The 13,522-nt window shown below is 38.6% G+C and overlaps 1 protein-coding gene across 1 annotated transcript in view; it reads right to left on the bottom strand.

The window, feature by feature from the left end:
• LOC139697728 (uncharacterized) overlaps positions 1–13,522 on the bottom strand; it is a 102,293-nt gene that overhangs the window by 33,235 nt on the left and 55,536 nt on the right. The window contains exon 2 of the mRNA XM_071596552.1: positions 146–356. Coding sequence (XP_071452653.1) covers positions 146–356 — 211 coding nt within the window. The remainder of the gene's footprint in view (positions 1–145; positions 357–13,522) is intronic.

Here is a 13,522-nt window from a genome sequence, read left to right as displayed (position 1 = left end):
GCCCTCCAACTTGCCAGACCACCCCCTCCGGTTCGAGGGTTATATGGCTGGGGGCACGGCAGACAAGTCCAGACCGAAGTCCACAAAACTCATCCTTTTAAGTGTGCTTCCCGGGGCATTGGCTAGGGGAGTCGCATATACTTACCCGAAGGCCGGCACTGCGCGCGTCGCTCCCGACTTCCGAGACGAAGAACCCCGTTCCATGCTCCCTCCCGCCGCGGATGGAGAAGCCGAAGACGGCGCTGCCGGACATGGGCGACCCCACGCTCCTAACGAGACGAACCGTCCTGACCCTACTGGACGTGTAGGGTGCCAGGAGGTTGTACTCCATTTGCAGCCTCGGTGGCACCAGGCGCCTGTTCAAGAGAAAGAGAGAAATAAAAAACACCATCCAGTGGGTAAGAATGCCTTATATCTTACTTATATGAAATTCAACAGACGTTATGCTGACTTAATAGCTAACACTAGAAAATAAATATGCTCACCCAAATTCTTATTTGAGAAAGATAAGGCACATATATTAGAACACTAGCTCTAATAATTCAACCTTATATATATATATATATATACATATATATATATATATATATATACATATATATATACACATATATATATACAGGGCCTCTTTGACGGCGTCCAAAGTCCCGTATCGCGTTCCTTTCAAACTCCTCTTTATCTTCGGGAACAGAAACGTTCTCTAAAAAATGTGGATCATTTTTGCAGTGATCCGCAAGTTGTGTCGCGATTTCCAAACGATTGAGTCTTTGATCATCACTGAGCACTTTCGGCACCAACTTTGCACAAATTTTTCGCATCTGTAATTGCTCCCTAATAATCTCGTGCACTATTGTTTTTGGCACATTACACTGCTCTGCTATCATCCGAACACTAAGACGACGATCAGAGTTCAGTGCATCGTGAACTTTTCGCACATTTTCGTCGGTGAGTGTCGTTGATGGGCGTCCAGGCCGTGGTTCGTCGTCGACCTCTTCTCTGCCCTCCACGAACATCTTGTGCCACCGAAAGATCATGTTTCTGGACATGGCTGACTCCCCGTAAGCCTGGTTAATCATACCGACAGTTTTGGTAGACGATTTCCCAAGCTTTACCGCAAATTTGATGGAATAACGCTGCTCCAAAAACTTCGGCATCGCGTTCCGTGACGTGGGTCGAGCGTGGAGGTTCGCGTTAACAGAGCTCCTCACTACACCACAGCTCAGAGCCGACTGCCTTTTTCAGCGTCGCTTGCCAACATACCCCCCTCCAATCGCAGCCCGTCAGAGCGGTGCTGGGCGCGCCTGGAGCGGCGGGAAAAAATCAGTACATTTTCCGGACGAACCCTGTATATATATATATATATATATATATATATATATATATATATATATATATATATATATATATATATATATATATATATGCATATAATATTTTATATATACTATATATATTATATATATATAATCTTTTATACGTATATATATATATATATTATATATATATATATCTAAACGGAATACGTGTGGGTATCCTTTTTTAAGTGTTTTTCTATATTGTTGTTGGCGCAATGCCGTTCCATCGTTTGAATGGTTATTCTCATCTGTGAGACTCGTACAAGATACATAAACACACGCAGACCAACTCATACATAATGGATACAGTGAGTGGAACTAATTTTTTTTAAACTCAAGTTTGAACGAAATATTTTTAGAGAGATATGAAACGTATTAACAGGTTTATTCATAACAATTGGTCGCATACACACCTAATATCCAAAGTTTAGCCATATTGTTTCATATTTTAATGAGAGAATAAAAATGGTCCATAGTCAGTCACAAAAAAACCGGAAAGTGATAAAGTCAGAGTAATCTACCGTAAGGTCGATTTGATAGGTGAGAGTAGGTCTCACCCTGTTACCAAACTATTCGGCGTGTAAAATTCCCAGAAAAGGATCGGGGGGGGGGGGGGGGGGAGGTCAGTTCCTCTCTCCCTCTGTGCCGCCCATGATTTCCCAGGAAGATTTGATACCCGGAAAATCACACCGATTGGGTGATGGTGAGGGTGTTCATAGTAAATGGGAGTCGAACCCAGGACCTATGGTCTCCAGCGCTCCACCCAATGGACGACCACGCCCCTTCAGATTGACAGCTAACTTGTAAACAACTACCTGTGGGGTATCCTTCCTTCTTATCTTTATGGGCGAGATAATTGTAGCCGAGAGTGGGCAAAAGAGAAGCGACACCGGCTTTCTCTTGTAATAAACAAGTCGCCGAGAATGTTTCAATGCATGCAAAATATTGTTATTTTAAAGGACACATATTTCTCACAATTTTTTACTCCTTTTAAATATTAATTTTGATATTATTAATTATGATATGCTAATAACTCTGAGATATTCGCCCATTACAATGCCCATAAAAATATCGCAACGATAGCAAAACTTCCAATTTCTTTTGCTGTATAATAAAATGTAATACTAAAATGTCAACATGAGTACTTGTTTAAATTTCTGTATTTCGATACACACAAATTAAAATGTTTGTCATGAAAATGGAGGAGCCGGGAGGCTTGTAATCGAGAACGACCATCAAAATAACGATCGACTTCACGACCGAATCCTGAATATAAAGCGAGCCAATGAAAAATATGACTCGAATGATTGGAACTGAAGGATCCCGTGAAATATTTTCTTCGCGTTACTTGCTGATGGGACATTATATCGACGCAAACATTTCGTTTGTTACTTCCGCAAGACATGATTCCACCCACAGACTTGCTGCAGACGCTCCAAGGCTGGGCTAAACGATCATTTCGCGGGAGAAATGATCAACTCAAAGAAAAAGAACACATTATTAATCTGCTACTAGTTCCTTATACCAGGACGTGACTATTTTGAAATTCTAAAAGCAGACTTCATTCAACCACGAGATATATGTACTCGCTTAGAAAACCTAAAAAAGATTGAAATAATTAGACAAACAATTACCAAACGCTTTTCAACGAATGTATCAAACTGCTTGAAATGGTTGACGCATAGCAAAGGAACATCTAAGATGTGGTGACCCATATGAGTTTCTCAGAACTGTCTTCACGCAATTAAATACAAATCGTGGATATCTACCTCAGGGAAAGTTACCAGCGACCTTTCCTATTACAACATAATGGGACAAGAGAACGAGACACCCCACAACAGTTGGCGCATAATTGAAGTGGCAAATTGCCTGATAACTCTGGCCTCCGGGCTTTCTTAGGAAATGAACGTAGAGTAAGCCACGTTTCCTGGGAAGAGGAACGAACATTCATACCATGCAAGACTTGCCCATTGCGTTTCCCAACCACCGTTTTTCTCGAGACAGTCACTCGAGGGACAAAGGAGCATTTATTCAGGCACGAAATCTTTAATACATTGGCCAAATTAGGTACATGTGTGACTTTTTCAGCACGTTCCTTATTCGTTTTCCCTAAACTGCACACACGTGCATTACCTAAATGTCAGATTTAAAAAATAAGTTAAATCACTAATGGCTAATACGCTTACCTATGGGTGGTAATTCTTAATAGAGTAACGCAGTAAATAATAATGTTTTTCAGTGGCAGGCTGTGAGCCTATTCCAGAGAGCTCTTTACAAACAGGGGCAATGTTTCCCAACACATCCAAATCTCTTTTGACCACGCAGAGAAATTCGTGCCAATTTCTCTCCTCACAATACTCAGGTGGCTACGAGTACAATGGACTCAAAATTTCGTATTCATCCGCAAACTGACCACAATACCTAATCACCCGCTACCGGAATCCTACTTGCACCTACGCCCGATCTTTAAAATACGCAAATATTTCAACGTACATGAATTAAAAAAAAATGAAATCGAAAATGTGTGGAGGTAGGGTATAATTCTTTCATCGTGTCGGCTCCATACTCAATCGCCTTTTGTTTTCACAAAAGAAAATGAAAAATTCTACGTAAACGAATAATATCAGTGTGTTGAATCACAATTGGAAGAGAATTCAAAGCGTGATTAACGGCACACCAATGAAAAAAACCCACAAATACCAAGTACATGGTATCAAAAACAAACACCAATTATAATTGAAAAGAAAAACTCTAGAATTATTGTAAAATACAATAAAAGCATTTAAATATTCAATGAATTCATGTTTCAAATCAACAGCCGTCTGTTATGCTAGTGCTATGACTTTGATGAGTGAGTCAACATTTATCAAGCCATAAATCGCATACAAAGTCATTTTACGCTCCACACAACAGCGGTTCGACTTCCTGAACATGAAAAAACTGCGGCGTAGAGCAACAGGACAGATAGAGACGTCCATGTTAAAATGCCGATTACCGAGCAGCGCACACACCTCAAGGGATCGGTTCCTGCAAAAGGGGGTCACGGGAAAAGACATGGCCGAGGAGAACATTTTAAATGGCTCTGAATATTGCGGTAATCAGTGCATTGAAAGTAAACCCTTTCCCTTTCATAGGGCAAGACAAAGAGCGTGTAATTCTCCTTTCCCTTCCATTCACTTCATAACGACGCACAGTTCATACATATCGTACGTACACCGAACAGGTGGTAGGCAATATACGACAATGCTTCGTGCTCGGCCGCTTCCTGCCCTATCATTCGTGTTTTAATGTGTACCATTGTCATAGACAATTTTGACGCTTTACAACGCTCAATATCTGCATGAAAGAGAAAGGATTTTTTTCCGCAGGTCAAAATACATTCGATTTTTAGTTATTTTATATCACCACGGTGTCAATAAGACAATTTCATTCGATTTCACTAGAGAGGCCCCGGGAACGTTATCTTATGCAGCAGGGCGTTGCGAGTTTCGAAAGAAATGCGGTTTTGGAGAGCAAAGTGAGGGTTGCATCGTTGTTAAATACGTTTCAGATCGCATTCCTAAATAAATGCACTTCCTTATTCGTTATGGAATTCCGTAGAATGATTAAAGGGAAACGTGAAAGTATTCAGGCGGCCAACAGGGACGAGAAGTGTTGCCAGAACTGAGGAAGTAATCAATTCAAATCGAGGGCAGCGTTTAATATTTCACGGTGTCGCCATCAGAACTTCTTATAACACCCACACGCCACGTTTCCTATCTCTAGGAAAAGAGAACCTAGGATTCGTGTCGACGAACCCTTTACATAATGAAAAGCGTTATGAAACGTTGCGTTTTCTTTTTAACCTTCCTGCAGTTTTAAGTGTATGGTTCGTCGATTTGCGTTGCGTGCCGAGGGTGGGAGATGGAGAGCAGATTAAGAAGCACCTTCGTATTTTATGGAGCGTGTATATTTTCAGAGTCCGACTCGCTGTTTTCTCTCCGCTCATTGTTGCGCTCGAGTTGACTTCCATCTTCCTTCAGAACAAGGAATTCTGAATCGCCATTCAGGCAATTTCGGCGAATATTTCCGTTTCGCATTCCCTCTCTTCAATGACCAGAAACATTTTAATCAGTCTGGAGCACGCTCCATGTGCTCCGTCAACAGGAACTGGGCACAAAATCTGGTGGTATCTGGTTTCATAGTCTTCCGAACATTACTTTTGGGGAAAAAGCGAAAATTTTTAACGTCATCTCTTGGAGTGGTGCATTTATCTTACCATACTCTCCGACAGTATAGTGATACGAACAGTTCTCACGAATGTTTTATTATACCTGGGAATACAGGGACTTCCTGCGCCTATTAACAATATTAAACCCTCACGTTTGATACTACGCTTTGGGTGACAACATTTTTCTAAGTACGGAAAACAATCATTCAGATGGTATATTTGGAAGATTAGGAAAAGAGGTATTTTTGACGCATCTTTGCGGACGAAATTTAGACTGTAAGATACCCGCCTTATAACCACGCCTTTCATAGGGAGCATATATCAGGACAATATACGGATCCGCTTTAAAGAAACTCGGCTTCATTAAACGGATGGCGGGCAAATTCAATGAGAAAGTTAAAGAGAGGTGTTATTTTTCTCTATTTAGACCTCATTTGGAATATGCCGCAAGTATTTGGGATCCTTGGGAGAAAATTTGGCAAAAAGAATTAGATTAAGTCCAAAGAAAATCCGCTAAAAATTGTTATGATAAGAACACAAGTGTGACAGGTCTCTTAGGGGAATTAGGCTTGGAACCACTTGAAGTGCGGAGAGAACAATCGAGGCTTAGACTTTTAGAAAGATTCAGGAAAAACGAGTTTAGCTATGACACTGGGGGAATCATAATGGCCCCACACTACTTAGTTAGATCAGACCACAAAGATGAAAGAAGGGAGATAGATTCCAGTACAGATAGATACAAATACTCATTCTTTCCCCAAACAATCAGAAATCATAATAGCAAGAAACCGAAGTTACATTTAATTTACGAGTCGGAACAAAATTAAACATTGCAAAGATGTTAGGTATGCTTGAAGGTGCATATGTATGTTAGTTGGTAGTTTGTGTGTTTGCATTTGCGTGAGGTGTGTTCTTGCATGAATGTATGCCATGCGTTTTGTGGATGTATGAATTTGTGGCTTTTGCATGCGGTTTCTTTTCTTAATTACGGGTGGTGCCCTAACACCCCCCGCCACACGCCCTCGGGGTAGCTTGCGGGGTATTGAGTAGATGTAGATGATCAACCAAAATTGCAATTTTCCATCAAAACATTGGATCATTATGTAGAAAGCTGCCTTTTTTTTGTCAAGCACTCCGTTTCAATTTCAACATATTACGCGATAATCTGAACGATGTAATGCCATTAGGCTACACGCCGTTCCCCTACCTATTCCGCACTCATCTTTTGTACTTGGCTTACTTTATCAAATGGAGGGGATTAAATTGTTCTAACTTAAGATATTTGAATGTCATTTTTATCGACAAACCTGAAATTTTATTTTTCCTTATCATTTCACCTATGCATATTTTCACCGCAATATTTATAAGCAAGCACTCGCTTCTCTTTTAGCGATACGATTATCAAATTAATTTTCCTCTCAATGCCGTAAACATCAATAAGAACCAGCAAAATCAGGTAATTCGTAAATTAATTCATTATCTTGCTTACCAACGACTCTGCTAATGAAAGACATGAGTCTAACTCTCGAAATACAATTCGACATATACGACATGAGTCTATTTTCAAAGGATTTTCAAATTTTCGATTTAAAAAATTCCGAGGAAACTGATAGAGCACAATCTCTCCATCACCTAAGTGGAATTACAAAATAAGCGAAAGATCTTGCATGATTTCAAAACTAATTAAGCTAGAAAGGCGTGTCGAGGCTTCTACCGCCAACACCGTATAAAATGCGTCGAAAAAGCACGTGGCACCATATTTAATGATTATGCGTTCCACCCCGGGTCACGCCGCACGCAGTGAATATTACGAAAGAGAAGAACGACCTTTACCATGTACTTTCCACGGAGAAAACTCATTTTTCAAGCCAAGATTCACAAAGCACTCCCTAAAGGATATTCCACCGAAATCTTAAATAAAAATTTTACAATTTTCAACTTTTATTGCTCTCTAATATCAAATGATAATAAAATCCTTCTTGGAGCGTTCTTCCCCGCAAAAACGCCAACTTACAATTTACGATTTTACGAGCATACGTTCTCTAATGACGGAGGAGACATCCCATCGAAAAAACTGCAGGCTAACGGTATATAAAAAAAAGCCATTGAATAAAACGGATATAATATTCGCCATTATAATATTGCTGAAATTATACGAAAATATTGCGCCATACTTCTGTATTTGTTTAAATAATATTCATAAATTCAAGTGATTAAAAAAAGGAGAAACCGCGTAATTACGGCAAGATGACACAACCATTCGGTTTTTGAATAGATAATACTTGTGTATTGGCAAAGCCAATGTTAATTTAATGGTCCTTAATTAAGGTTTAGGATTGTATTCATATATATATATATATATATATATATATATATATATATATACATATATATAGCATATTTATATTACAATGCAACTGCAGTTGCGTAAATTCAATGATGTGAGAAAATTATCTGCTAGTTAGGTGCCGCAACTCATAACTCAGGATTACAAACGCATCAGAATGGAAATTTCCGATCAATGCTTGACCTTTTTTAAGAGCAATCAAGAAGATTTTTTCTGCGCCGGTTTGTGACCACAGATTAATATTAGGTCGAGTACTGCACCCCAGGGAGAGCACAGTAGTCAAAGTAGTGGAAACATGTTGATTCACCACCTCCAAAGGTAGCAAAGGCAATACGATCGGCCGGAAAGGTGATGATTTCAGTTTTCTGGATTGCGAAAATGATTCTGCCGATAGATTATCTTCCCACTACTAAAATAATAGCTGAAAAACACTACGCTAACTTCCTGGACCAACTACAGCAAAAGATACACATAAAAAGGCCAGGTTTGGCAAGGAAGAAAGCCATATTTCATCAAGATAGCGCACGCCTACACACGAGTGTCATTTCCATGGCAAAAATACGTGAAATAATAGACGAATTGTTACCTCATCCACCTTAATCGTCTGATTTGGCTCCATCAGATTTCCATCTCCTCCCCAAGCTCAAAGTTCTCCTCGGTGGACGGATGTTCCCTTCTAACAAAGAACTAACCGCCGAAATACATGGGTGTTTTGCAGACCTGCAGGAATCTAATTTTCGAGAGTAGATCAAGACATTGGAACATCGCTGGACCAAATGCACTAGTGTATAGCGAGACTACACTGAAAAATTAAAAAAGTTTCACAGACGTAAGTCGCTTATTTCTACTCCATTCCGACAACTTTTCAAATTACCCTCCATGTGGAATATGCGGAAGACAAGTAATGGGCCATTCTGTAACATCTTGGAACCGTTACTGCACTACATATTGCCAACTCGTTTTAGTAAATACCCTTTTTATTAAAAAAACAATAGCATAATATTTTTTTAATAAAATTATTTTCAAACATCATAAAATATATGAACGAATTTTTGGATTTAATTTTCAGTTATCTTTTCTATTTCCTGATACTATAAATTAAACATGAGAACTGAAGTTATTCCGTGGTATTTTATATTTCTAATAAAAAAGTTTTAATCTAATTATCAACATTTATAATCACTGGGTGCTTCAAGAGAGTCCATTCGTATGATAGCCATATATCTATTTACTTCCTAGGAATGCATAGGCGCTGCAATATTTTCAACAGTCGTCATCTATACAAGATAGCTGTTTTCAGAGATTTTTATGCACAAAGACCTCGAAGAAACTTCTGAAGGGAATAAATGGGTTCGATTAAAAATGTAAACAGAGGTCGCATCTTCATAATCAGGAATGTGCCCTGAACATATTTCGCTATGAAGGTCCCGAACCACGCGGTGCAGCGGCCAATTAATTGCGGCAGTGATTACTAAAATATTAATTATTATCATAGTTGCAATAAACCCAATGAAAGTTTATTTTATTGTGAACATTGTAAGCCGGTAGGCATTGATTTAAGTCATGCTTAATATTTGATAATCACGCAGTGTTTTAAAATCATTACGGCAGCTAGATTGATAGCATATCTAGAATGTACGTTTTTAAAGATAGCAATGAATGTTGAGATTAACTTATCGTATTTTACAAGTGTACTAATATGGAAGTAAATATACCAAAAGTGTATACCAATACATACGAATGATGTCGATCTTGTTCGGGTTTGCTAGATTAAAACTGACGTTTTTGTAAGGATTACACACAATATTCAGAGCAGAGTAATATATATATATATATATATATATATATATATATATATATATATATATATATATATATTCTCTGCATTAAAAGTTGATGCGGTTAAAGAAAGATCGAGTCGAAGAGCATTTCATTTTTCAAAAGTAGTAATACGGCACTGGATTGTTATTTTAATATTTAGCTGAAGTTCCCAATTCTACTGAACGAATGTCTTCTCCCATCTCGGATTTAAAATTGAAATATAGGATTAAGATAATCTACATCGACTGAAAATCAACAAATGTTAAGCAATGCATTTTTACAGTTACATTCAGGGCGGAAATCTCAAGTAATATTAGTATTTCCATGTTCGAAGCTTTCTTCCCCTAAAAACCAGTTTTTGCAAACAAGATTTAGCAAGACTGCAGTTAAGCAACGATGGCTACAAACATTTATTAGGTGCAGTCAACTGCTTTGAACCGAAACATAAGCTTACAGATCAAACAAAGTCTCCACGTAAGATGCACTGGGACGAATATAGTCTATTAATAGGTTGTACGGGCTCCGATTAATCAATACCATCGATTAAGGGCCCAAGGGCCAATCGATCAATTGGATTAAGGGCGATTGACAAGATTGATGTAATGCGATATCATCGACTAGACTTCTCAAATTATTTCGGTAGATTGGTCCTGCCATATACCTTAAGAGAAACAGAATTCCGAAATAATCGATTCCGAAACTTGTTTTTCAATTTCAAAATTCGTGATCCAGACGAAACCATAATTAAATATCGCAATAGTTATGCTGCATGAAGGAGTTGCACACCCTAGTTGGCATAGGTGTAAGGTCACTTGATTAAAAAATTATCAACTCCCTAAATTTGCTTATGTTAATCGAAGCCGGTGTCCAGTTACGGTAAACACCTGCCGACTCATAGAATGGTCAATATGTTGAGTTTTGATGAATATGAGACTCGCTTTTTTCCAAACAGGCGTAGTAAAAAATGTAAAAAATCTTATGACAGATAACATTCAGCCAGTAATATGGAATCTTTGCAAAAACCACTTCCCACGCCCTCGTTAATGTTCTGGCTACTTATATTTGCACAGCCACAAATAAAAAACCAAAGCGAAATTTTTTCGACAATAATGATCCAAAATTGATTATTTTCAGTAATTTTGCTATTTAATTTTCAGGCACTAAATCACAATCTCTTCGCAATCAGATTTGAATTCATAAAAGTAAGAATGAGAGACGACTTGTTCATATTCAAATATATTTAAGCTCTCTCAGTTACGTACGGTGAGCATTCATTTTTATTTAACTTGGTTCATCAATTAAAAAAATTCATATTTAAAAAAAAATAACGACATGCTCTTGCGTAGAACGAGCGCACTTGAATCTGAATAAGCACTATGTGGGAGAGGATGCAATATCGAGGATAATTTCGAATTCTTTTCTTAGCAAAATTACCAAACAAAGCAGTTTTATACATTTCATTCATAAAATTATGACCACGAAAATCCTCTTCGGGTGGAAGAGGTCCGCCCGCCCCATTTGTTGTCTCCCCATCCGCTCCGAAGTTGTACAACCTTCAAAGAGTGCGTCGTTACACTCTTTTTAACACGCTCTCCAGGCTCACAGGCCTCCCCCTTCTCTCCCTCTCGATCTTTCCCACCAATTAAACAAAACGCGCAGACTCGGGAAGGCGTTGAGATTGTTGGGCGGGCAAGGGGATCAAAATGACACGGTAGGTTTACCTCCTGCGGACACCCTCGAGGAAGTGTCGAAATTTCTGGCGGTGAGGGGGGTGAGTGGGGGAGGGGGCACGTCCTTTTGTTTCGTGATCCGAGGAACTGAGTTCGCAGGGGCTCCATCAAGAGCCGGTTTTTATGCAACACGCGTTGAGCAAAGGCAAAATATTATAAACTACTACTCAACAAATTACTACTTGCAGAAAAACAATCTTTTATAAAAACTAGTTTTTTCTTCTCAAATTATTCGTCAAAAATAAAATACAAAACGCTGCATCACATGATTGATAACGGCCATTAGTCCTGCGGAATTGTTTTTTTTTCTTTAAGGGCCCCCATGTTTCGCTATCTTCATGGTAATACGGCCAAAACCATTATTTCTTCACGCCTTCTATTCATTTACAGCGCGCCAGTTTACCTTGACTTTAGGGTAATGCCCTCCCCCTCACAGCATTAACGCAACGTTTCGGTCTGGCAAACAAGAGTCAAACTCTCCATTGGCTGAGTAAGTTTTCATCTTAAAGTGTTCTCTGTAAAATGATAACCGTGGATTATTAAGGCTGAAACATTACTGTTTCAACATAAGATAATTCATAATTTCGTGACCTTGGTTTCGACTTGCGAATTCATACATACATTAGGGGAAGATTTTTATGAGGAAAAACAAAGTTTCCCGTCTAACTATACGCCAAGAAATCATTCAATAAAACAAGCAGGTTTTTTTGTTGCGAAAAAACACTCTTTAAGTCTATTTTTTTTAATGCTGTAGTCTTCTGAAAACATCTTTTGTTGCCTACGTTACTGGCAACAATCCACTTCTATTAGTTTTTCTGATGGCGTTGAGTGACTAATGGTTCTCACCCTTATGAATGCGTGGGGGAGGAAGGATTTGGAACTGTGATGAGGGCTGTGTATTGGCCGATGTACGGACGTTGTCCTTCTGATATCAGTTGGGTGATAAATAAAGAAAAGAGAAGACAGACCGAGCCCACACGCAATTCTTTCCCTCTCTTCTGCATCTACCAGATTATTCTTCGGGGAATTATTTCACGAAAAAACTGTGGTGCTCCGCCCTATCTACGACAATAATTTGTTATCATTATATATTTGTATTTAAAGATGCAAAGCTCTGGAAAATTCTGGAAAATTCGAAGAAAGTTACACATGAAACCATGATCAGCCAAACCAAATCAAGAATCAAATCATTTCTATGAACCCTGTGTCTGTATTGATTGCCGAGATAAATGAATGCTGATAAGTAAGCGACATGTACGACTTTTGATATATGGCAGTATGGAATCATCCATATGGCAATATAGATTCTGTGGGATTTATATGGCCACCTGTTTGTCGAAGTGATAACTCATTGCACTATTTAAAAGTATGGAACAGGAACTGCATGAAGCAGCGGGAAAATCTAAATGCGAGACAAAAATTTTTTGTTACCCGCAAAAGCCATTCGTATTTGAGTTTTATTGACAAGTGAGTTGGTCTTTATCCTGTTGGTTCTTTATACATTGATTATTACGGAAAAGTAACTTGCCCGACGAGCAATTCCGTACATTATAATATATTATGGAGACTTTAATTTCATGAACTAACTTATTAAGTTTTTGATAAGGATAACCGACAAGTGGGCGTCCAATTCCTCTCTTGCCAAATCATTCAATACATTCCTTTGTATCGTGTTTTTGCTCAAGCATCTTAAGATCTTTAGTGCTGAAAAACAGCTACATATACATGCACATATCGTATATACTATCTATCAACTTATTTCTTTTAATTTCATAATAATTACAGAAGGCCTTCAAGAGTGAATCTGGATATTTCAACTAGTGCAAGAAAACAGGCAGGAGGAATAAAAACAAAACTAGAAAGATAATTCTTGAATTGAAATCCGGATGGAGATATCGAACATGCGGATTAATTTTCCCATTTAAGTGACGGAAACATCCGCGATGGAAAAAAAGAACACAATAACAAAAAAGACAATCCACGATAAATAATTGCAGATTGCAAATAACTCTCGCTTGAACAACGGTCCCTAAGCATTACGAGGTCCAATTTACTGCGA

This window comes from Hetaerina americana, unplaced genomic scaffold (genome assembly GCF_022747635.1).
Source record: "Hetaerina americana unplaced genomic scaffold, ioHetAmer1.1.p SCAF_8, whole genome shotgun sequence".
Taxonomy (NCBI): Eukaryota; Metazoa; Arthropoda; class Insecta; order Odonata; family Calopterygidae; genus Hetaerina; species Hetaerina americana.
The sequence above is the reverse complement of the archived record's forward strand: the minus strand, read 5'-3'. Positions and strand labels throughout refer to the sequence as shown.